Source organism: Bos taurus, chromosome 22 (genome assembly GCF_002263795.3).
Source record: "Bos taurus isolate L1 Dominette 01449 registration number 42190680 breed Hereford chromosome 22, ARS-UCD2.0, whole genome shotgun sequence".
Lineage (NCBI taxonomy): Eukaryota > Metazoa > Chordata > Mammalia > Artiodactyla > Bovidae > Bos > Bos taurus.
Window position 1 is genome coordinate 14,768,416 of NC_037349.1, and position 26,330 is coordinate 14,794,745.

General features: G+C 40.0%; 1 protein-coding gene across 6 annotated transcripts in view; it reads left to right on the plus strand.

Moving 5' to 3' along the window:
• NKTR (natural killer cell triggering receptor) overlaps window positions 1–25,685 on the plus strand; it is a 53,554-nt gene extending 27,869 nt beyond the window's left edge. For 5 of the 6 annotated variants that reach the window (XM_005222601.5, XM_005222600.5, XM_059879996.1 and 2 more), the window contains 7 exons: window positions 2,355–2,442; window positions 2,933–3,078; window positions 4,772–7,654; window positions 20,248–20,343; window positions 20,730–20,786; window positions 21,235–21,339; window positions 22,861–25,685. In XM_005222601.5, coding sequence (XP_005222658.1) covers window positions 2,355–2,442; window positions 2,933–3,078; window positions 4,772–7,654; window positions 20,248–20,343; window positions 20,730–20,786; window positions 21,235–21,339; window positions 22,861–22,948 — 3,463 coding nt within the window. In that variant the 3' untranslated portion in view covers window positions 22,949–25,685. The remainder of the gene's footprint in view (window positions 1–2,354; window positions 2,443–2,932; window positions 3,079–4,771; window positions 7,655–20,247; window positions 20,344–20,729; window positions 20,787–21,234; window positions 21,340–22,860) is intronic. The other variant, XM_002696872.7, reaches the window with a different exon arrangement.
• The last annotated feature ends 645 nt before the right edge of the window (window positions 25,686–26,330 follow it).

The following is a 26,330-nucleotide window of genomic DNA, read 5'->3' on the forward strand; positions in this document are numbered from 1 at the left end:
GTTAAGAGAAATGTTGTATGACTAGAAATACCATAAAGTGGTTGGGGTAATTGGCAATTGAGTTATTTTGAAGTCTGAAAAGTTATAGAGATGTCCCTGTTCACAGTTAAGTCTCTATATAAGATTATTGTTTAGACCGTTAGATATTTTAAAATTCTAAGAATTCTGTCTTGTGAACAAATCTTAAAATACAAAACACCATTCATTGATCAAATCCATCTAGTTTCCAGAAAGTAGGAAACTTGAAAGGTCAATTTCAGTGTCATCTAGTAGGAGTTGGCAAACTACAGTCCTCCGTGGGCTAAATTCAGCCTCTTGTCTGGTTTTGTGCAGCCCATGAGCTAAATGTGATTTTTATGTTTTTAAATGTTTGTGGAAAAAAATCAGAAGAATAATAATATTTTGTGATATGTGAAAATTGTATGAAATTCAAATTTCAGTGTCCATTAAATTTTACTGGAACACAGCCATATCCATTTGTTCACTATTTTCTTGGGCCGTTTTTATGCTATAGCAGCAGGATTGAGGAGTTGCAGAGAGTTTGTATGTGGTGCTGTCATTGGTATATATGCTGTTCAGTGCACTACACATCACAGTGTATTATATTTCAAATTTCATTGATAAAACATTTGTGAAAACTTGTTTTCTTTTTGTTACATAATCATCTTTAATTTTCTTCTTGGCCTAGAAATCCTAAAATACTTTCTCTTCGACTTTTAAGAAAAAGTTTGCTGACCCCTATTATCTGGTATTTTTTTTAAGTAGTTTATACCACTGTCTTGTATTTATGGTTGAATATCATTGGTGAGTTTATTTGGTCATTGCTTCTCTTTGGTTACATAATATCTTTGGAAGTTATATCCTGCAGAATAATTTTGAATCATAATTGGTAAATAGTTGTGTCATAACAAAGATAGCAAGTTGATCTATTTCATTAGAATGCTTGAGATTTGATCAGTCACTTGGGAGCTAAAATTAATGTGCTAAGAATGCAAGATATGCAATATGAAAGGATAAGAAACAGGGACTGACAGCCTTATAGAGCTTGCCATCTTACTGAATTTGCCAGCAGTTAAGTTCTTTATCGGAGAAGGCAGTGGCACCCCCACTCCAGTACTCTTGCCTGGAAAATCCCATGGATGGAGGAGGCTGGTGCACTGCAGTCCATGGGGTCGCTAGGAGTTGGACACAACTGAGCGACTTCACTTTCACTTTTCACTTGCATGCATTGGAGAAGGAAATGGCAACCCACTCCAGTGTTTTTGCCTGGAGAATCCCAGGGACAAGGGGAGCCTGGTGGGCTGCCGTCTATGGAGTTGCACAGAGTCGGACACGACTGATGCGACTTAGCAGCAGCAGCAAGCTCATTACCACTTATACTTTGTTTAGCAGAAGCTGGATTCTACACTTGCTCTAATTCATTTGTTCTCATGTTCAGCTGCACTTCAGTGTAATTTGGCAAGCTTTTAAAAATACCAGTTTCTGGGCCATACAACAGAGTAAATTGGAATGTTGTGGGGAAGGAGGTGGAGAGTGGCAATGTTGGATCAGCCATGTAAAAGATACCAGATGAACATTAATTCATGCTGAACAGTTAGAGGCAGGTCATTTGGTTCAGTGATGTGTTCTTCATGAGGAAAATGAGGTAAACAGTTGTCTACCAAGAGTACCGGCTTCTTTCATTGTGAGAATCAAATGATATCATGAATATGAAATAACCGAAAAAACTATAATATACTTTTTAGTTAAGGTTTTCTTATAGTGGCATTGTATGTTTATCTGGAGCCAGATTCCTGGCTGGGAAAACCCTGTTATATCATGGTTGTAAAAGTCATGTTTCATTCCTCTATGTGACGTTGGACAACATTCTTAACTGTAATCTTAAAATTCTTTATTTTTAAAAAGGAGTTGATAATAATACCTACCTCATAGTATTGTTATGAGAATTAAATGAACTAATAATGCCTTTAATGATATCTGTTAACATTTATTTAAAGGATTTTTTTGATGAGAACCTACTTATAGCACAGGAAACTCACTCAGTATTTTCTGTAATGGCCTATCTGGGAAAAGAATTTCAAAAAAGAGTGGATATATGTATATATAAATAACTGATTCACTTTGCTGTACACCTGAGACTAGCAAAACATTGTAAATCATCTGTACTCCAATAAAGATTTAAAAAATAACAGAGGATTTGCTTAGAAAATTAGGTCATGTGGAGTGCCTCATTCTATAAAAGTGTTAGATCTAAGTGAACTGTTATTGTATTAAAGGAACATAAATTCTCCGTTTACACACTGAGAAAACTGCCTAGCATTTGTTTATTTTTAATTTTCAATCTTCTTTTCCAGGAAAATTCCTGATGTTACACCCACTGTAAGTGACCAGAAACCATCTGTGTCAAAGTCTGGACGGAAGATTAAAGGAAGGGGCACAATTGTATGTGTGTTAAAACTTAATTTTTTTCAAATTAGTTATCTGAGCAGTAAAATGTTTTTACCTGTAGGCAAATCCTAGCTTTAATCTTAGGCATAGTCCAAAGTCTGTCCAGGGAGCTAGTTGTATTCTCTTAAATTAATATGTAGCTATGCGAAGGCACTGCTGTTAGATCAGTGTTTATTGCTATGTTTGAATGGGTTTAAATATTGAAATGAATGTGAAATAGTATGTTCAGAAATCTTAGTATATTGAATAAGCTAATGAGTATAACCATTAGGACTTCTAAGGGAAAGTTTATGTGTGATTACAGGTGAATATCTGCCTTTCCTATTTCTTTTAGTTTGATTTAACTTTATACCATCATTATGGTACTTCAGTTATTATTGCATTTAAATGGCATCCAAGATTGAGTCTTATGCTTACCTGTCCTATAGCAGATTACAGTTGGGAAGTATTTTTTAAATAGTTATTCCTAACTTTGTTTTTAAAGCGCTATCACACACCTCCAAGATCAAGATCCTGTTCTGAATCAGATGATGATGATAGCAGTGAAACTCCTCCTCACTGGAAAGAAGAAATGCAGAGATTAAGAGCATATAGACCACCTAGTGGAGAAAAATGGAGTAAAGGAGATAAGTAAGTAAAAGTATAATCCTATCTCTGCTATATTTTAAGTCTTAAGGGAATAGAGACATACTTCTGGGTTTTTCACTAAAGATTTATATTTAAAATTAGATTGTGACCAGAGAATACATTTGGGAATGCTTGATGAAATGGAAGGAGGGCTGATTGGCTTTGGATACTTTTAAATCAAAATTCTATTTTCTCTCACAAGACCATTACCCTACTGAATTTCTTAAAGATTTCTTGTTTAATTTTAGCAATAATCAGGACTTTATTTTTTTTAACTTACATAGCAGATTCTCTCATAGCCTCTTTTTTTGTAGTCACTAATGGTAGATAAAAAAATTTGTAGCCATTGTGTGTGTTAACTTCTGACCCTAGGGACTGTTGCTTCTTCAGCAGTGTACCCATCTCTTGTCTTCAGTGACACTCCACAGTGGAATATCTATTTTAGAAGTGGGGCTGGCCCCAGAATAGCTAGTGCAAAATATACCAATGGGACCCTGTGTAGAATTCTCTTTCTCTGTGGCCATCCAATGGAATGGTTCAGAGTTCAGAGAAGGAGGACAAGGTGTGTGATCTGCTGTGTGCAAGTGGTATGGATATGGTAGCACTGAGAACAGTTTTGAGCTCTGACATTAGCACTGATATTGTAAAGCCTGCATCTTAGTTTTCATGTACTTTTCCCCCAATTTCTGTACTAAGTAGTTTAACTAAAACCTTAAGGAAAAGTCTATGATCACCTCTATGATCCTGAGATAAAACAATAGTCATGCTAGTTTTAAGAAGAGGCAGGCCTCCCTGATAGCTCAGTGGTAGAGAATCCACCTGCCAGTATAGGAGAAACGGATTCAATCCCTGATCTGGGAAGATCTTACACGCCTTGGAGCAACTAAGCCTGTGTGCCACAACTGTTGAGTCTGTGCCTGGGAGCCACAACTACTTAAACCCATGTGCACTAGAGCCTGTGCAAGAAAAGCCACCATAATGAGAAGCCCATGCACTGCAACTAGAGAGTAGCCTCCACTTGCCACAACTAGAGAAAGCACATGCAACAAGGAAGACCCAGCACAGCCAAAAATAAATAAGGTTATTTTTTAAAAAAAGAAAGAAAAAGAGGATTGTCAGGAATTCCCTGGTGATCAAGTGATTAGGACTTGGAGCTTTCACTACCAGGTCCCAGGTTCCATCCCTGGTCGGGGAACTAAGATCTCACAAGTCATGCAGCCAAAAAAAAGGGAGGCTTCTCTTAAAGTTTTGGCAGTTATCCTGTATCTACAGAGAATCAGCAAATTGTTTGGGAATTTGATTTGACTCCCTCAGAAATTATTCCTGGAGGCAGAGCATTATTGAGCAGATCAAAGCCAGGAACGTGGTAGGTGAGCAGTGCTTTTGTAATTAGTTGGTTTGCTTTTCAAAACTATTTTCCTATCAAATTTGAAAATTCCTGATTTGACTCTGGAAAAATCCTTTTGTAAGTGAATCTGTTAATAGTTATTTCTTTGAAGTTTTATAATTTCAGGACCAGGCCTATCAACTATTTGCTTTATCCTTCCTACATGTGCTTAAAGCATTGATAGAGTTAGTACTTGGTTGTTAACTAGGCTTTTGTTGATGCCTAGTATTGACAACAAATGTGTTTTAATTTTAAAGCTTAGAAAACATGCTTGTACATAACTGCCTGCATATTATGTCCTTTTTATAGGTTAAGTGATCCCTCTTCAAGCCGATGGGATGAAAGGAGCTTGTCCCAGAGATCCCGATCGTGGTCCTATAATGGGTATTATTCAGATCTGAGTACAGCAAGACACTCTGATGGTCACCATAAAAAACGCAGAAAAGAGAAAAAGGTTAAGCATAAAAAGAAAGCTAAAAAGCAGAAACATTGCAGAAGGCACAAACAGACTAAGAAAAGAAGGATTGTTGTACCGTCTGACATAGAATCCTTAAAATCTTCAACCCGACGAGTGAAATCCTCATGTGATAGAGAAAGGAGATCTCATTCTTCCTCGTCTTCATCTCATCACTCGTCCAAGAGGGATTGGTCTAAATCTGATAAGGATGACCAGAGCTCTTCAACGCATTCCAGCAGAGACTCATACAGATCAAAATCTCACTCGCAGTCTTATTCTAGAGGAAGCTCAAGATCAAGGACTGCCTCAAAATCTTCATCACATTCTCGAAGTAGATCAAAGTCCAGATCTAGTTCTAAGTCGGGGCACCAAAGAACAGCATCAAAATCACCAAGAAGAACAGCCTCTCAGTTAAGTGAAAATAAACCTGTTAAAACAGAACCTTTAAGAGCAACAGTGACACAAAATGAAAATGTTGTAGTACAACCAGTGGTGGCAGAAAATATTCCTGTTATACCACTGAGTGACAGCCCCCCTCCTTCAAGGTGGAAGCCTGGGCAGAAGCCCTGGAAGCCCTCTTATGAACGAATCCAGGAAATGAAAGCTAAAACAACCCATTTGCTGCCCATCCAAAGCACTTATAGTTTAGCAAATATTAAAGAGACTGGTAGTTCATCATCCTACCATAAAAGAGAAAAAAATTCAGAAAGTGATCGTAGTGCTTATTCAAAATACAGTGATAGAAGTTCAGAAAGTTCACCAAGGTCAAGGAGCAGATCTTCTAGGAGTAGATCTTATTCCAGATCATACACAAGGTCTCGAAGTTTAGCTAGTTCACATTCACGGTCTAGGTCTCCCTCATCTAGATCTCATTCACGAAATAAATACAGTGACCATTCACGGTGTAGTAGATCATCTTCATACTCTTCTGTTAGCAGTGATGATGGGAGACGAGCCAAGAGAAAATTTAGATCCAGTGGGAAAAAAAGTTATACCTCAAATAGAAGGCATAGCAGCAGCTCTGAAAAAGCACTTCGTAACAGATATGTCAAAGGCAGAGCCAAGTCTTCATGTCATAGAAAGTACAGTGAAAGCAGATCATCTTTAGATTACTCTTCAGACACTGAACAGTCAAGTGTTCAGGTTACGCAGTCAGCCCAGGAGAAGCAAGTCCAAATGGAAGTGAATAACAAACAAGAGAGAAACAGAGATGAAGACAAATCTAGGCCTGAACGGGAATGCCCTCATTCAAAAAAAAGAACTTTGAAAGAAAATCTTTCTGATCACTTTCGAAATAGCAGTAAGCCCAAAAGGAAGAATTATGCTGGGAGTAAATGGGACTCTGAGTCAAATTCTGAACGAGATGTAACTAAAAACAATAAAAATAGTCCCCGGCCATCTTCTGATAAGGAGGAAGGTGAGGCCACTTCGGATTCTGAGTCAGAGTCTGGTGAAATTCACATCAAAGCCAAACCCACAACTAAGTCTTCAGCAAATACTTTACTGCCTGATGGTAACAGTGCCTGGAAATCAAGCAAACAGCACTCCTCAACCTCTGATTCTGAGGAATTCTATTCCAATTCAGAAAACACTAGAGGAAAGCCACACAAGCATAAACACAGCTCAAAGGAAAATATTAAAAGGGAACACACCAAAAAAGCAAAAGAGAAATTAAAAGGGAAAAAAGATAAAAAGCACAAGACTCCAAAACGAAAACAAGCATTTCACTGGCAGCCTCCACTTGAATTTGGTGAAGAGGAGGAGGAGGAGATTAATGAAAAGCAAGTTACTCAGGAGGCGAAAGAGAAAAAGCAAGTTTCTGAGAACAGTGAAACCATAAAAGAAAATATTCCCCAAACTAAGAAGCCCTGTGAAGACAGCAGCCTTTCAGGTAAACATAGCACAACAGTGTCATCAGATATTGATCAGTCTACTAAAGATGGTGTTAAACTCAGCACTTCTCCTGTAACCGTAAACACTGATGAAAATGTAGTCCGTTCTCCCCCAAACATTCAGCATATTGAAGAGAGCATCCCAAGCGGAGCAGAGGATATGCTACAAGCAGATGACAACATGGAGATTTGCACTCCTGATCGGAGCTCCCCAGGAAAGGCCGAGGGGACTTCCCCTCTAGGAAATTCAAGGCTTGATACCCCAGATATAAGCATTGTTCTAAAGCAGGATATGGCAGCAGAGTATCCTGAGGCAGAGTTGAGAAAACAGGAAAGCAGTATGTCAGAAATCAAAATGTTGGGTGAGATGGGCAAACAGGACAGCGGCTCTGCCAGCTTGACCAGTGCTGTAGAAAGTACTATAAAGAACGAGGTAGCTGAGAAAAGCCAGACGAGCCTCGTGGATAATAAATGGAAGCCCCTGCAAGGTGTGGGGAACCTTGCAGCACCATCTGCTACCACATCCAGTGCTACGGACGTTAAGGCACTGACTGCTATGCCTGAAATGAAACCACAGGGTTTGAGAATAGAAATTAAAAGCAAAAATAAAGTTCGGCCTGGGTCTCTCTTTGATGAAGTAAGAAAGACGGCACGCTTAAACCGGAGGCCAAGAAATCAAGAGAGTTCAAGTGATGAACAGACACCTAGTCGAGATGGTGATAGCCAGTCCAGGAGTCCAAGTAGATCTAGAAGTAAGTCTGAGACCAAATCAAGACACAGAACAAGGTCTGTCTCCTATAGTCACTCAAGAAGTCGATCGAGAAGTTCCACATCATCTTATCGGTGAGTGTTACTCTCTTTTTGTCTCCCAAGCAGAGTCCGTTACCATTTTGTTTGGAAGAACACCAGAGTTAGGGACAAGACCACTGTTTCCAAATACCTGGGAGGAAATAAGGAGAAGGCTTGTGCTATGTGACTCACAGAGCAGACTGAAGACACAGGGAGTAGAGATTTCAGGGGAAGAAGTTTGGGCTCAGGGTAAACAACTATTGCTGTTAGTTAAAGCTCCCTGGTATTTGCAATGCGTTGCCATGATAAGGGACAGAGTCTCCATCTTTAAAGGTGTAAGCCCACTCTCTGCTATCAGTCATACCTTAGAAGGGAATCTTGCATTTACTGCTGGGGACCAGCCTCAGCAGAGTCCAGGGATACCCTCAAGATGAACGGCATCGGCGAATGAATGACACGGGGAGGCCAAGCTTCAGTGAGCGAGGCCCATAACTTTATTTTCAAAAGGAGCTTTATACCCTGACTTGTACATAGAGGAAAATGAAAGATGCAAGGTCATGCAGAGTCAGCCCAAACACTCCAGCAGTTTTGCCCTTATCGAAACCAGGGTTTTTTTCTGTATGCCTTTCCATAAACAAGGGTCTTATGCTATGTACATTATCTTCTGGCCTGGAGGCCTGTTGACATTTTATGACCCTTTTTTGATAAAAGGTTGATCAACCAGAAAACTTGTTTTCCCTTGAAGTGTTTTTTCTTTATATTTCTAATCTGTGTCAGCCTCAGAAAGTACTAAACAGTTATATTTTCATGGAGCAAAGGTACAGTGGGTCACAACAAGGAAAGAACTTATTAGCTCAAAGGTCTGATGTGGTTAATACCAAGGCTACTACTTGTTTTTCTTACATTGCAACTACATTAACTAATGCACTCCCAGGTGCACAAGGGATAAGGGATATGGGAACTTGGCAGCAAGCATTGGCCCAATAATGAAGCCCTTTACCAGTACTATTCTAATAATTTTTCACCCCTTAAAGGGCTCTATGCCCATTAGGACTTTTAGAATGTTTAGGCTTCCCGTGCCTTTCATGGTTGGGAAGTTGTGAACAATCATGTGCGTTAGTTGTAAGAGTAAGGAAAAACCTGTGAAGCAAGCTAGAATGCCAACAGAGGGGTTAGAATAGAAGTATTCCTTTCATGCCCAGGAGACTTATTAACTTAGAGTCCTAAGTTGATTTTCTCGAGAGAAAGGTGGTCGGGGATAGCCCCCTGCTAATATCAGAAGAGTGGTTGAAAGGCATAATATAGTAAACAGTAGACAGACAGATTTTGGTTTCGGGGTAGATGCTCAAGCAGGTCCAGGGAATCCCTCGAGTCCTGATCTGCCTTTGCCTGTCAGGTCTTCTCTGTATGACCTTTGTCATGGGTGGGATCTCTCGTGGGGGCTCCTGGAACATTTATGGAATATGCAGGATTTAGAAATCAGTAATTTAACCCTCCATTTTATACGAGTGGAAGGTGAGGGCCAGAGAGACCAAGTTGGCTGCCCCAAGACATGCATCTAGTTGATCTTTATTCAGGGGGCAGGAAATGGTAAAAAAGTGATCATCTTTTGATTGATTGATTGATTTTTGGTTCAAGTTACATCTAACTTTTGTCATTGACATAGACTGGATAATGCAGAGAATGAGCATTTTTACAACTGAAAAAAGTGATGGTGGTATGAAGTTAATAACTAATTTGTATTCTTTTCTTGTAAACTTTTCATGGTTTTTACCTCACTGTCTCTTACTCATATCCTTTATTATTTTGTGCTTGATTTTCATCACTTTAACTTGAAATAGACTAAGAATCTTTAACTTTTTTCTTCCTAGTTTTTTTTTCACTTACCCAGATTTCTTTAAAAATAGGAAATAACATTTACCATCTATAATAACCATCTCCCACTTACTCTTAAATTGCTTGCAGTATGTAGTCTGTGCCTTCCTCCCCTCATCTCACTCAGCTGACTTAAGATTTTCAGGTATTTCTGCATGGCCAGTGCCAGGGCATGTTTTCAGTCCTTCTGGAAGCACTCTGCTGGCTCTCCTCATCCCTCAGACCATTCCTGCTTTGCCGGGGACCAGCCCCGGCTGATCGAAGGAGAGACGGCATAGGCGAAGATCAGGATACGATAGCTTCAATTAGATATTAATTAAAGATATAAAGAGTAATAGAATAAGGATAACTCAGTAGGAAAATTCAGTGGAGAAAAGAGGCTGAGTAGCTTGGTTTACGCGGGAGACCAATAAAACTTCAAGACAAGAAGTTTGCACCACTTACGTAGGCCGCAGGCGTCCTTCCGTTCTCCCGAAGGAGAGGAGACACTGAGGCCTCCCCGGTCGGATCTTAGAAGCCCAGGCATAATTAGTAAGCATGGTGGGTTCCGCGCTCCAGATGGAGACTCAGCCAGAGTGAGAGAGAGAGCGACATGGGGAGACCAGTATTTCGAGAAACTGATCCCAATTCTTTATTTTCCAGAGTCTGTTTTTATACACTGCGATGTTATACAAAAGTCACGTGGGGACAGCAGTCCTGACTTTTATCAAAGTCAGGTGCTTCATACAAATGTATACAGAGGTCTTAGGGGTGTTACATCATCTTCTGGCCAGGGGGGCCTGCTGACAATTTACGACCCTCTCCTTGTGACAGCAGTCAGTCAATCAGGACACTTATTTCTCCAGGGCTGATTATTCTCAAAACAGAGGCCACCCAAATAAAGTTACATTCCTACAGGGTGAGGGTGTAGTGGGTTTTAGTTAAGGAAAGAATTTACTTAGCCTAAGGTCTAACGTGATTAATATCAAAGGTTAATTCTATATATTCATTAATGTGTGTAAGGGCAGGGGATGTGGAGACTTAGCAACAAACATTGGCTCAACAAATGAAAAACCCTTCACCAACACAATTTCTAATCAGCCCATTATACTTATACTAATAGTTTTCTAACTTCTCTAAAGAACCTGTTTTTAGAGGGTTTAAAGCATCTCGTGCCTCTCAGGTTGGGAGGCTGTGAGCAATCACATGTGGCCGGACGAGCCTGTCAGGCAGGCCAGAGGACCTTCAGAGGAGTTTGTAGGTTAAAACACTCTTATCACGCCCAGGAATTATTATAAACTGGAGCTCTAAGTTAACTCCTTCTCCGAAAGAGGTGGTGGGGGACAGCCCCCCGTAAAGTCAGAGGTGTAGGTAAGAGCACAAAGTAGTAAAGTAGGCAGGCTCTGGTTATGGGGTAGACGCTCGAGGATTTCCAGGGGGACTCCTGAGGCTCGATCCCGCCTTTGCGTATGTCGAGCCTCCTTCCTCATGACCTTTGCCATGGGCGGAGTACCTCACTCTGGCCCCCAACATCTCCCCCTTTATTATTTCTTAAAACAACCAGATGCAGCTCAGTCGCGAGCTTCCGAATGCTCTGCCAGAGAATCCTGACAATACAAGGAAGAATGATTATGAGAAGTAGGATTAGAGACTAGGGATATTAGACAGAATATTTTTTCCAGAAATAAAGTTAGAGATGGTGTGAAAAAAGTCATTAGCTGCTCCAGCGGCGGTAAAATCCAGTTGAGAGTGTTCCAAGGTCTGTATTTGATTATGAAGTTTCCCTAAGTCCAGGCCAATATCAGAACTGTTACAAACACCTGAGATATGATTTTTAATCTTTTCCCATTCATAATCTGTCTCGTTTACCTTCAAAGATGTCACGCATATCCACCTGTAATCAGCGTGGCATGTCAAAGCCATCTTCACCTTTAAAGCCTGTAACTCAGTCCCAATATGCATAATTGCTTCTTCTAAGGCGTCTACTCTCATCTCTAATTTCCTATCTATAGCTTCCTGAGTTGCTAGACTTAAAGAGACATTTTTAGACATAGCATCAACATATTGGGCCGTATGCACTTGTTGAGTCAATGATACTGCTGCCGCAGTAACAGAAGTAATTGTTGCTATCAAAGCTGATATTCCTAGGATAAGCAAGACCACAAACTGTCGCGATCGCATTAAATCCTGCAGTTGTTGTAACACAGTAAGACCATAGCTATCATAGAGGCACCATAAGATAGGATGGGCATTGTAACACCACAAAGGAGCAAACATTACATTGAGGGCTTAAACAAGATGAAAGCATACATTGTTCACAAGTCACTACGTTAGGTCCACCTGAATAATTCATGCCTACATTAAGTTTGTTGGAGTCATTAGTAAAAAGGAAAACATTAGGCAAGGGTGGATAAGCTAAAACAGAATAAGTAGAATTATTTTCTGGTTGGAGTTCACGCTGCAGCTGCCCTGTCAGTCTCGCCGGGATCTCGATGTTTATCTTGTCTCCCCTGCTGGCCGGCGCCGCGCTGGTCTGGACGGCACTTTGTGGGTGCACTGTCTTCTCTGGCCCTCACTCGCTGCACAAACTTCTTTGCTCTAGGTCGCGGGGTGCAGCGAGGAGGGTGCGGGGCGAGGCTGGAGGCGCAGAGGCGAGAGCTGCCTAGTGGGCGGGGCAAGCGAGTGCGCGCCGCGAACCTGGCCTGTCTGGAACCCAAATTAGTGAATCTGCGTCCTGTGGAAAAATACAAGCACATCCTCGACTGCTAGTTAATAATGGGTCAGGACCCTTCCATTGTCCGGAGAGGAGGTCCTTCCATTTGACTAATGGCTTTGCATTCAATTGCTCTGGGCACCAATGGCAAAGCATTGCAGTAGTTCCGGCGGAATCGGCATTTAAAATATTTATTACAAAAAGAGCAAGTTGCAAGATTTGATGGGGAGAACTATACCTAAACTCCCCTTCTTTTAATTTTTGAATTTGAAGCTTTAATGTTTGATGTGCTCTTTCCACAATGGCTTGTCCCCGGGGATTATAAGGGATGCCTGTATTGTGTTTAATTTGAAACTGTAAACAAAATTCCTGAAAAGACTTAGAAATGTAAGCAGGAGCATTGTCAGTTTTCAGAGCTTTTAGCAGGCTCAAATATGAAAAACAAGTAAAGAGATGTTGTATTACATCTTTAATTGCTTCCCCTGTATGAGCAGTTGCAATAATAACATGAGAAAAGGTGTCTACAGTTAAAGAACAAAGGACAGTTTTCCAAATGAAGAGACATGAGTTACACCCATTTGCCAGAGTACGTTAGGTTTGAGACCGCGAGGATTAACTCCCGTAGGTAGACTGTTATAAACAGTGGGGCAATATAAGCAAGAACGCACAATCTCCCTAGCAGTTTCTCTGGGAATTTGGAATTGATATTTTAAGGCAGCAGCATATTGATGATAAAGTGAGTGAGAGGCTCTGGCCTCCTCAATCACAGTAGCTACTGTATTTCTGGTTAAGTCAGCCAAAACATTAAAGGCATTGAAAGGGCCGGGCAATCCGGAATGAGCCCGAATGTGTCCAGTGAAAAATATTTTATTTCTTTTCCACATTTGTTGCTGTAATTTAGTTAACAAATGAAATATGGTAGTTTTATTTTTAGACAAAAACCACAGTTTCAATGTGTGGAAACAACCTGACAATATACTGAGAATCAGAATAAAGGGTAAATTCTTCATCTGCAAACATAGCAAAAGCCTCTATGACTGCTGTTATTTCAGCTCTTTGAGCTGAAGTTTCCCGTGTTTCTAAAACCTTTTGGTGATTTTTAGTAACTATGGAGGCTTTACCATTTGTTGACCCGTCAGTAAAAACTATTTGAGCATTTGGAATAGGAGATTGTTTACATCTGACAGGAAAAATAACTGGATGTCTGGATATAAAATTCAGCAAAACATGCGAGGGTAAATGATGCAAAAATTTTGACCAAAATAATTTCCTACGGCAATCTGCCAGTCCTCATCAAACATTAGAAGAGCATCAAGTTGTTCCTTATTATATGGAATTACAATTTCTGATGGCTCTTTACCAAATAATTCAATGTTCCACTTTTTTCCTTTTCATATCAAAGTAGCTATCAATCCCGGATAAGAAGCCGCTACCTTTTTAGCTTGGGCGGGGAGATGGACCCATTCTAGGGGGCCGTTTTGCCATAAAACCAATTTTTTGTCTGGCTACCCCAATTACACCTATGGGGGTTTTATGGCAAAGGAATTGTCAAGCAGTTGTCAATTTAATTTTTAAAATTTACATTTAAAATTTTGGGATATGTTAATTTAGGTCTAATGTTTAGTTTAGGTCTCTGTATAAATTTAAATAATAAATGCATAACCTCCTTATCTCATTTTGGTATACAGATATATCTAAATGCAAAATGTATTTATATGTGTATTTATACATGGCAACAAGTATAAACTTATTGACATAATCAATATACTTGAATTAATCTTTATAATTAATATGTTAATTAATATATATTACAGCAATACAACACGTACACAGCTAATACCAACCAACACAAACCAATGTACTGCAATAATACATGTCACACATATATAATTATACAGTATATAGAACATATATCATCACAGCACATCAATCCATACCAATTAATATCAGCCACACACATTATATTACTGCAATATACATTTGATTATACAGTACATGTATAATATGCATATATACTATACATATTAATTATATACAAATTAATTAAGTATAGATCTATAAATAGAATTAGATATACCTTTATTATATTTTATTTATACACATATCTAATTAGGCAAACTGCAATTAGGCAAATATATTTATATTATGTATTTATAATAATATATATAGTATTGTTAATTGTACAGCCTGTTGATAACTAAGAAATTGAGAAAACCCTTCTCTGAGTATCTCCTATTTGAGACAGCATGTCCCTCCCCCATAGGGTAAAGGGGAGCGTAGGAACTACGTAGGGTTGGAAAGTTCCACAGGTATCTTCAAACTGCCAATCTAACATTTTTGAACTTTTAACTACTGTGGGGGCTTGAGGGCAAATGAAACAAAATTTGACCCCTGAAATCTATCAGGGCAACTTGACAATCATCACTATTTTGTAAAAGACTTGCAGTTGATCCTTATTGAGTGAAATTATTATATTTGCTACTTATTTTCTAAAAAGTTCCACACTTCTTTTTTCCTCCTTTTATAATTAATTGTGCCACCAAGCTGGGATAAGATAAAACTATTTTTCTTGGGGTCACTGGTAGATGGAACCAATGGGCCTTTTTGTCATAAGCACCCTGTAGGTGTATGTTTTGTGGCAAGAATAATTTAATCTCATCTTTTGGTAATATTAATCTTAATTAACTGATCATTTAAAGTCTCATACACTTCAACAAGAGCTAACTCTGTCTCATTAGTCAACTTTCTCTTAGAACTGGAATTAGGATCAATTTTTAAGCAATCAAATAAAGGCTTTAAATCTGCAGTAGTCAGTTTTAAATGTGGGCATATCCAATTAATGTCCCCTAATAATTTTTGGAAATCATTTAAAGTTAGTAAACAATCTCTCCACAGCTTCAAAGGGGCATTATCAGTTTTTTAAAACTTTTGGCACACCTAAATATGAGAAGCAAGTAAAGAGGTGTTGCACAACATCTTTATAAGCTTCTCCAGTTTTTGTTTTGTAACCTAAATCTGGTCTATAGCTTTTTAGATGACAAGCAACCATCTAATCTTTGCTTGAATACTTCCAGCAACAGGGAACTCACTACTCTTACAAGGTTTTAAACTCTCCCTCACCCTTTTTTTTTTTTTTTTTTACAGCATTCTCACCCCGCATATCACTTTCTCTAATCTCACCAACTCATTTGGGCCAGGAACTGGGCCAGTCTTTCCCAGCAATGTTAAGTGACGTCTGTTCTTGTGTCTAATAGCCCTGACAGTTTATTTTCTTGAATTAAAAGATCTTTTAAAGGCCTTGGAGCTGTAATTTCCTGCACCCAAAAGGCTAGATCACTAAATCCAAATGTTCTGTGGCTCCTAGCCTGAGAAGTCAAGGTTTTTTCCTGTCTGATAGCTGTATTACTCTTTGACCTTTATTAATTTGCACAGTTTTAGTAGGCGGTGAGGTCAAAACTTTAATTTCTCAATATAATCAGAATCTACTACACCATACACCACCGAAATTTTCTTTTTCTTTTTATTTACTTTTATTTATTTTCTTTCTTTCTTTCTTCTTTTTTTTTTTTAAAGAAAGCGAGCTACGCCCTAGCACAAGTCCTACAATGCCCTCAGGTAGGGGGCCAGCCACTCCCGTTGGAATTGGAGTAACCTCGTCAAGGGTTAATATTGTTACTAAATCCCCTTACCGTTTGGCTTTTCTCTTAGCCTGGGTGAGACCCCCCTGAGGGGTCTGCATATTGTGCATGCAGTCTGTTTTAAAAGCTCCACTGTTTAAAAAACTTTTTATCTTTTTCAGGCTTAGGCAACACTTTGAGAGGCTTTGGGGGCAAAGTGGGGAACTCTTGGGCCCTGGAAGGCGCAAACGGAGGCGGCGGCTATCGCCCCAAATCAGAAAGTGGTAGATAAGCTTTTTTAAAAGTTTGCGCAGAGGGGGAGGTAGCTCGCCAGGGCGTCTGGCCACAGTGTCCTGTAAGTCCTCTCCTCTCTCCTCTGCTGATTTTTTCTTCCTTCTACTCTTTAAATCTTTCTCAAGTTTTCTTTCCCTCACTCTTTTTTCCTTCCTCTTCTCTTCTCTTTTACTTTCTATCATTTCCTTCTTGTTTCCCTCTTTCATTCTCCCTTCTTCCTTCTTACTGTCTTCTCTTTCTTTCGTTTCTTTTCCTTTACTTTCTTTCTCTCTAACTTTTTCTTTCCTCCTCCCTCTCTTTCTCTCTGTATCTCTTTTTCTAACTTCCTTTTTTCCTTTTTCTATCTTGCTGCATTCCCTGATTTCTTCCTCCTCCGTTCTTCTCTCCTTTTCACTCTTTAGTTCTTTTTCTATCTTTAGATCTTTCTCTATTTTCTTTCCTTTTTTCTTTTTCACTTTTTTTCTTTTTTCTTTTTCTTTTTCTCTCTCTTTTTTTTTTTTTTGCTTGGGTGAGGCCCCCCTGAGGGGGTTTTCTGCAAGGAGCAGGCTCTGTATATTGTGTATTTTTTAAAAGCTGCTTTGTTTAAAAATAAAACTTTTTTATCTTTTTCAACTTTAGGCAATGCTCTGGGAGACTTTGGATGTAAACTGGGGAATTTTTAGGCCCTGGGAGGTGCAAGCGGAGGTGGAGTAGTCGCCTTAAATCAGAAATTGTTGGACAAATTTTTAAAGGTTTGTGTAGAGGGAGAGGGGGCTCGCCAGGGCGCCCGGCCGCAGCCTCCTGTAAGCCCTCTCACTCCTCGGGAGGTAGAGCACAGTGTCCCTCCTCTTCCTTGTCAATGGCAGAAAATATGATCTGCGCAGAAGGTGGAGACCCACTACCATCCACCGCTATAGCCTCTCCCATAGGTCATCCCCACAGCCTCATGACGAGGATCCAGAACATTTTTAATCATATTTATAGGATAAGTGTTTAGTTGTTTTTTTTCACCTTCACCCAAGTATCTAAATTAACAGTAACTTCTTTAACAGTTTCAGATTACTTATATAAAGAGTTGCCATTCTTAGTTTCAGTGTTATCCATGTCAGAAAGTTAAACATAATAGAAGATAAAGCTTTTAGCTTTCAAAAGATCAGGCTTTTCTTTGGCCTTTTAACTTCAGAAACCATTTTTTCTCTCTAACTCTAACTCTTTAACACTTTCAACACTTCCCACTCCTCTCGCCCTGTCTATCCTACAGGGGGGTCCGCGGCACCCTTGAGTGGGGTCCTAGCCGTCCCGAACATTGGAAGAACAATAGGACTGATGGCCCAGATTGTTCCGGGGGAGGAACAGTAGGCTGATGGCCCAAACTGTTCCAAGGGAGGAGCAGTAGGGCTGGTGACCCAAACTGCTCCGTGGGGGAACAAGAGGGCTGGTGACCCAGTTGTTCCGAGAACGGGGAGCAATAGGGCTGATGGCTCTGATTGCTTTGGGGAGCTTACCTTCGAAAATCCCTGTCTCGGGCGCCACCTGCCGGGGACCAGCCCCGGCTGATCCAGGGTACTCGAAGGAGAGACGGCATAGGCGAAGATCAGGATACGATAGCTTCAATTAGATATTAATTAAAGATATAAAGAGTAATAGAATAAGGATAGCTCAGTAGGAAAATTCAGTGGAGAAAAGAGGCTGAGTAGCTTGGTTTACGCGGGAGACCAATAAAACTTCAAGACAAGAAGTTTGCACCACTTACGTAGGCCGCAGGCGTCCTTCCGTTCTCCCGAAGGAAAGGAGACACTGAGGCCTCCCCAGTCGGATCTTAGAAGCCCAGGCATAATTAGTAAGCATGGTGGGTTCCGCGCTCCAGATGGAGACTCAGCCAGAGTGAGAGAGAGAGCGACATGGGGAGACCAGTATTTCGAGAAACTGATCCCAATTCTTTATTTTCCAGAGTCTGTTTTTATACACTGCGATGTTATACAAAAGTCACGTGGGGACAGCAGTCCTGACTTTTATCAAAGTCAGGTGCTTCATACAAATGTATACAGAGGTCTTAGGGGTGTTACATCATCTTCTGGCCAGGGGGGGCCTGCTGACAATTTACGACCCTCTCCTTGTGACAGCAGTCAGTCAATCAGGACACTTATTTCTCCAGGGCTGATTATTCTCAAAACAGAGGCCACCCAAATAAAGTTACATTCCTACAGGGTGAGGGTGTAGTGGGTTTTAGTTAAGGAAAGAATTTACTTAGCCTAAGGTCTAACGTGATTAATATCAAAGGTTAATTCTATATATTCATTAATGTGTGTAAGGGCAGGGGATGTGGAGACTTAGCAACAAACATTGGCTCAACAAATGAAAAACCCTTCACCAACACAATTTCTAATCAGCCCATTATACTTATACTAATAGTTTTCTAACTTCTCTAAAGAACCTGTTTTTAGAGGGTTTAAAGCATCTCGTGCCTCTCAGGTTGGGAGGCTGTGAGCAATCACATGTGGCCGGACGAGCCTGTCAGGCAGGCCAGAGGACCTTCAGAGGAGTTTGTAGGTTAAAACACTCTTATCACGCCCAGGAATTATTATAAACTGGAGCTCTAAGTTAACTCCTTCTCCGAAAGAGGTGGTGGGGGACAGCCCCCCGTAAAGTCAGAGGTGTAGGTAAGAGCACAAAGTAGTAAAGTAGGCAGGCTCTGGTTATGGGGTAGACGCTCGAGGATTTCCAGGGGGACTCCTGAGGCTCGATCCCGCCTTTGCGTATGTCGAGCCTCCTTCCTCATGACCTTTGCCATGGGCGGAGTACCTCACTTTGGCCCCCAACACTGCTTGAGTGTGGGCTTCTCTTCTTCCTCGGGCTCTGATTCACGGCAAGCCCCAGAGAGCTGGTGAATTCTGGCCTTTTCTCTCTGGGTTCATATTCTAGATGCAGGTGCCTGTTTAGCTTCTGCAGTCTGCTGCTGTCTGCTCATTGTCTACCTGGCATTCACCCTCCGATAACTCTGAGCTGTTGGTGGTTCTGGTCACTGTCATCTTCCTTCCTACCCCTGCATTTGGAGTGGGTAGTGTTTCATTTCAGAAATGCTGAGAATTTTGCTCTTAAGTTGAGCAGCTCACAGGTGGTAGATTTGAGATAGCTGAACTGTGCCTCCCTATTTTGGTTACCCACCCGGGCCTGACTCCCCTTCTGGCCTGTGAACTTGGTGGAATCAAGGACTGTTTGCTACTCATCTTTTAGCCACCTCACAGAGTTACCCTGTAATTGTTTGAGTAAATGACTAGAATCTTATGAGAATAGAATGTCTTTGCAAATAAACTGCACCTGTCTTCCAGAACGTAAGTATATACTAACTACAACCTGTAAAGATAGTACGAAAGGAGCATATACACAGGGTTATTGTTCTGATCCTGAATGACAGGTACAAACTAGGAGGAAAAGGTTTGGGAGCCAAGTGAATGCAGGGTGGGGGCAAATTTGCATTAAGTTTCTTGTTTGTTTTATTAAATATTAAATAGGTATAAATTTTTTAATGATTGAGGTATAAAACATACAAATGATTAAGGTATAGAAAATAATTTTCTATCTTAAAAAATATAGCTTTGACATAAAAGAGCCCAACCTGAAGCTACCCTACTTTCTCTCTTCTCTCCAAGAGTTAAATATTATTCTAAACTTCTGTTATAATATTCTTGTTTTTCTTTGTTGTCTTTCTATAAATGTTTCTATCTATATATAATGTTTTTTGTTGTTTTCAAATAGAATCCTTTTTTTATATGTATAGATGTTCTACATTTGCCTTTTTCACTCAACATTATGTTCCCAAGATTTAACTGTGTTGATACATGTAAATGTAGTTAATTTTCCTACGTTAGGATATTTCAGTATATATCTGTTAATTGTTTTAAAACCCATTCTGCTGTTAATAAGGATTTGGGTTGTTTCCTCTTGCTGGTATTACAGAAACGGCTCCTGTGAACATACCTGTATCAGCCTTTTCTGTTTTTTATTTATTTCATTCTGTTCAGTTTAAACTCTCATTAGCCATCTCTTGTCATACCTGCTGTGAGGAGTTTATGAGAGACCTTTCCAAAGACCTTTCCTCTATTGGGTTTTCCCACTCCTGCCCTACTAGTAATTAATCTTAACAGCATAATGAGTTAATATAATTATATTTTTTCCACTCTTAATTGTAGATCAAGAAGCTACTCTAGAAGTCGGAGCAGAGGGTGGTATAGCAGAGGCCGCACAAGGAGCCGGAGCAGTTCCTACCGCAGTTACAAAAGTCATAGGTGACCTCGTGAATCCCACCCTACAATGTGGTTTCCAGTCTATCTCCCTGCACAGGCAGAGTGGAGTAGCTGTTGAAAAGGGTCTTGTCATTGCTCAATACCAAACCAGTGTCCCACCTGTCTTCCCCTTCCCCACCCAGTTCTTTTCCCAGTGACTTTCTTTATGTGCACCTCATAGAAGAATTGTGTAAAACTTAAACCTTTCCTGTGAAACCCAACAGGCTTTAAAAAAAAAAAATCCAGTATGCTTTTAATATGAGAAATGAAATAAATATAGCTGCTGGATTTCATTGTGTTTTCTCCTTAATGGGTAAATAAATGCCTAGATTTTTTATGTAGCCTGTCCTGATCCACAAATTGATGGTCCCTCATGTGGTTACTCTTAGGACGTCCAGCAGGAGCAGATCCAGGAGCAGCTCCTATGATCCTCACAGCCGGTCCAGGTATGGACAGGGCCTGGGAAACCACCCCTTAATTCCCTTTTTAAAGGTGTTGTATTTCATGGGAAAACATGTCTTTGACTTTTTAAAACAGTTTTTATTTGTTGACCCATTTTTCTCTAGTGTCAAAAGTGATAGTTGATGTCAAATTGTAATGGCAGGGGTTTATTGACTATAATTGCCTATAAGATGCACCAGATTCAATTGAACTAACTCAGTGTCAACTTTGTGATATTTTTCAATGCAAAAAAGAAATTAACGTTTTTCTGTTTAATGTGGTAAGTCTGATTTGGAGCAGTTATTAAATGTTTCCAGTACGTGTTATGCACATAATGTCTTCATTCTGTCATATAGTGCCCGTGTTCTATGAGGACACTTAAGAACCTAAAAAGAAATGGGAGTATATGAATATTTGAATGGGAAAATTTAGTGTTTGTTATTGCTGTTAAAGCAGGTCCTACACTTACGATAGCTACTATAGCAGAAGTCGGAGCCGAAGTAGAAGCCAGAGAAGTGACAGTTATCACCGAGGCAGAAGCTACAATAGGCGATCCAGGTGGGTCTCTGTTCTCTCAAGCACTGTAAGTTATTGCGGGCACTTGGGGTATGGGGCGATAGACTGCTATAGCAGAGAAAGCATCATCTTCTAAGGACAGAAATTCTTCTTTCTCTTCTTGAATTTCTTCAGTCCAGAGGCAGTTACTGAAAGTGGGCTTTGTATTAAGAGTTGCTGGGTAGTGTTTATTGGTTGTGTTTAAACATTAAACATTTAAACATGTTTAAATCTAAAGTGCATTCTTAAATATTCACATATCCTTGGACAAAGATTTCTTTTGGAAGGAATAGAGAGAGAAGACCACTCAAACTGTGGCCCATTCTTTACGGTTACTTGCTAGAAATAACAGCCAATTTGTCAGTGTTTTAAATTTTAAAAAGGTAGTATTTTTTTTGTAATATGTAATAAAATGTCATAGTCACTTGCTTCAGTAGCAGGATTTGTGGCTTATATGGTTAAAAATGTCTTTTATGTGTTAATATATATTCATAGATATGTTTTATATAACATATAGTTATTGCAGAAGTCTTTTTGGTTACTTTTTGTGTATCTCTTTCCTGGTGGCTTCTGGTCTTGCCCTCCCTCACCACCACTGCTCTGCCCCCGTGCCTTGCGGTTACAGTCAGTGGTGCTTATAGAATTTCAGTGTGATACAGACACTCCCTTATTTGAAACTCTTCAAGTACACCCCAGTGACCTTAGGGGCAGGTCCACCATGCTCCTGAGTATTGCATGGAGGCCTCTCCACCTACCAACTCCAGCTTGGGCTTTTCTGTGTTCCCTGCACTAACATTCTGGAACCTTTATTTTCTGCCTAGAGATTCACATGCCCATTTCACCATCTCCCATCACGCCTCTTGAAATAACCCACTCACTGCCCCTGGGAAGCCCTTCCTGACTGCTCATCCTGAGATATATTCCCTGCTGTGTGTTTTATTTATCTTACTACCCTCTATTCCAGACTACCCTTGAGCCCAGGGAACACTAGTCCGCTGTGTGTGTGCCCTTAGCATCTAGCAAAGTGACTGGCTCTTTGTGGATATTTTTCCCAAAATAACTGAACGGTGACCATTACCAAAGTCTTCTTCACTCACTGTCCCAGTGGTCCCATCCCTGCCCCACCTCACCCCTCATTGGGCTCACATTTTGATTTGATTTTGATTTCCTTGTCTTAATGAATTCTTGTTGGCCTTTTTTCCCCTTCTTCAGTCTAATTAAATATTGATGTTCATTTTGGGTAACATGGAAAATTATTCTCATTTCCTTGAGTGGATTTCAAGTAATTCCACAGGAAGTGCTATTTCTTTATTTACGCCTTGATATTACCACCATCTGTCACTAACATCTTTGAAAAGTCTACAGTGTTGTCATGGTCAGTACTGTACTTTTCTACCCACTATGCTGTGCCTCCTCGAGTCACTTGCTTTCAAGCCCCTTATATCAAAAAAGAAGTTTCAACAAGAATTCAAAAGGGTTGAGAGTTAAAAGATATTTGTATATTTGTTTTGTCTTGTTATACAGGAGTTGTAGATCTTATGGCTCTGACAGTGAAAGTGACCGAAGTTACTCTCATCACCGAAGTCCCAGTGAAAGCAGCAGATATAGTTGAAAGTGTCCCCTTTTTTTTATATGAATTATATCTTATGTGTAAATACCTGGTAACTTAAAAAATTAAGAAACTTAATGGCAGTCTGTTGTTCTGTTTCAGTATTAGAGATGAATTTAAAAAACAGACACTTCTTAATTGTTATTTGTTTATTTACATGTGCATAGAATTTAAAATACAGATATGTCTCCTTAAAATATTTGTATGCCACATTTTACAGTAGCCAACTATGGAAATTAATTTCTTTTTCTTGAATCAAGAAATCATGAAATTTAAGTATAATTTGCAATATTATTTTAGATAGATGATTTGTCTCATATATTTCTTAGAATACAGATTCTTTTTGCCCATTTTTAAGGTTTTAGCATCTATGCTGCCCAAGCATAGAACTGAAGGAGAACTGTGAAAGGTGGCCAAATACTTCCATACCAATTACACAGTCTTATTCATGTGTGCTCTTAAAAACAAACCACCCAAAACTGATACTGATGGTAACCAGGCAGTGGCTCCTTTCTTCTTTGTTGTTTCAGAGGATCAAGAACGTGGTCATAATACAGCCCACTGTCTTATTTCAGGCTGGCGGGTGAGGTTAAAAAGAATAGATCAGCCTTAACTATAAATATCTGCACTGTCTCTGTAGCCCTAATGTTTCATGTGCTTTTTTAATAAATATTATTAGAAGTTCAGTTTGTTTAAAAAAAAAAAAAAGTTCTATTCCAGTTTATGCTCTGGTGCTTGGTAACTTTTGGTGCATTATTCTTATATATTATACATTAGAATTCCATCAGAGAGAGAGAGAAATTTTTAAAAAGTTCATTGGCACCAAGTAGGGTTCATTGTAAGCTGTATTCACTTTAACTATTTGGAGAGCTTCTCTCAAGCACAGGTGTGGGCTGCGGGCCGTGGAGCAGGCAGGATTGGCACAGGGTTGTGTAACCACTTGGGTATGCTGCCCAGAACTGATGCCTGGAAGAGTTGAATGGAGAGTGGACTTCAAAAGTAACACTAAGATCTACCTGCCACCATTTTGGACACATTTTTCAGGGCTTTACTTTAAAGCCTTTCAAGTAAGAGATGTAAGAGCAGTTGAACGGTCCTTAGCACCCGCCAGCTTGTTCCCTTGTTTCAGTGGCCTGCAGTGATGCAGTGAAACCTTGTGTGAGATGGGTAAGCCTATGACAACAGACAGGAAATCAGGGTGTGCAGTATTGCATAGATTACACATATTCAGTGTCTTGGGTGGTTCCTGTAAAAATGATTTGACCTATAAAAACTGGTGAGATTTTGTGTTTTTTTATCTTCAGTTTGAGCTTTTTCCCCAAGTGTACTTAATCACCTTAGTGCCAGTTTTATCCAGTTATGCAGAAGAAATTCATATTGGATATTTGATGCAGAAGTTTGTGCCATCCTACCCCTTGCCTGCTATACTTGGGAAGTGGGAAAGAACCCCCAGTTGAAGGGATCTAACCACCCCTGATGGATGGAGGGGTGACCTTGGATGTATTACAACCATCACCTATAAAAGGTTCATAAACAGGGTTAAGTGGCCAATTGTTTGCCAAGTTGACAGATGAGAGTACATTAGAAAGTAGGACCTGACTCAAGCAAACACTTGATGGTGAATAAAAAACAATGTGTGATTCATATGAGCATTCTCAAAAGTTGCCTGCAGAGGAGAATATTGCTTTAATAATATTCAGTGGAAAAAAACTGCATTTAGAACTCAAACCAAAACTGCCAAATCTAATTACGTTAAGAAAAGTTACCTTTAGGCAGTGTATTAGTTTTCTATTGCTGTGTAACAGATTATCCCAAACTTAGCAGCTTAAAGCAATACTCATTTCTTAGCTTACAGTTCTGTAGCTCATGAGTCCAGCGTGATACGGCTGGATTCTCTGCTCAGGGTCTCACAAGGCTGAAATCAAGGGTCAGCAGGGTGGCATTCCTTTGTGGAGGCTCTGGGGAAGAAATCTGCTTCCAGGTTAATTCAGGTTGTTGGCAGTATACAGTCCCTTGCTGGCTGTCAGCTGGGGTCCTCTCTCTCGGCTCCTTGAGGCTGCTCGCATTCCTCCTTGTGCGCTTTCCTCCATCTCCAAACCAGCAATGGCCCATCGGGGTCTTCTCATGCTTCAGATCTCTCTGCCTTCCTCCTCTGTTTTAAGGTTCATGTGATTAGATCACGGTTCATGTGTGAGACAGTGTCCCTATATAAGGTCAGCTGTGCCATAGAATGTAGTCACAGAAGTGATATATTTACAGGTATCTGGGCTTGGGGCATGAAAAGAGGGAAGGGCGTTTTAGAATTCTACCTCCCACAGGCAATAACGTTGCAGGTTGTGCTATGGGTAGAATTTTATCCTCAAAAGGTGAGCCCTAGAAGCCTCGTTTGTTTTCTCCATGGAAAAGAACAGCCCTCAGCTGCACCATTCAACTTGTGTGTTTACTGAATGGACTACAGAAATAGCTTTTCTTCCTAAAGGGGATTGTTCTGTATTTTAAATTATTTTTTAATAAAATTGAATTACATCGTGTATTGTGCTTCTTAACAGAAAATGCATTATTGGACTGTTTTTGTAATGTCCTCTTTATTGCAAATGAAACAATATAGCTGGTATTGTTCAAAAACAGTAGAAAATACTTTTGTATATATTGGCAATGTCTAATTTGTATATACTTCATTTAAATTCCCTAAAACTTAAAAGGGAGGCCTTGTAGAAATTAAACTATATACTTAGTCTAAGTTTGAGTCTGAGCATGTTTCATCCTTCTTTATGTACCAAGACTTCAAATAGTCTTTCTGAAATGGAAAAGGAAGCATTGAGTCTCTTTGCTGACCCAGCCAGGGAAGAGATTTCATCTCTTCTCTCTGTGGCTCATTTTCCTCTTCTGGCCGGGTATTAGTGGTGGGGCACGAGGTGGTGCTAGAGACAACTTCAGGCAGAATGTTTACCTAGGCAGAGAACCATTGATGGTGCTTGGTCATGCTTCCCCTGCCAACCCAGATTTCTTTCAGGTCCAGTTGTCATCCAGCTGAGGTGGCCTGCATACAGATATCCTTGCAGAGAAGGGACTGTGTCCCACCCCATCTGTGAGATGCTGCTCAGGGACAGCACGTTTACCTGCTAAGCCACCTACAGCCTCCGCCTTCCCTCCCTAAGAGTGGTTCACCAAGCAAGCACATAGCACTTACTCTGGGAGAAAATATTCCTTGTGATATTTTTAGCATCCACATGAGAATTTGCAGGGCAAGTACAATTAACTTTTTTCTCCTCAGAACTCAAAGGGATTTGTACTTTCTTAGTGAATACAACATAACCTCACACAGTAAGATTGGCAGAGATTCAGTTTCCAAAGTTGAGTTAACAGTAAACCGCCAAGTCAGGTA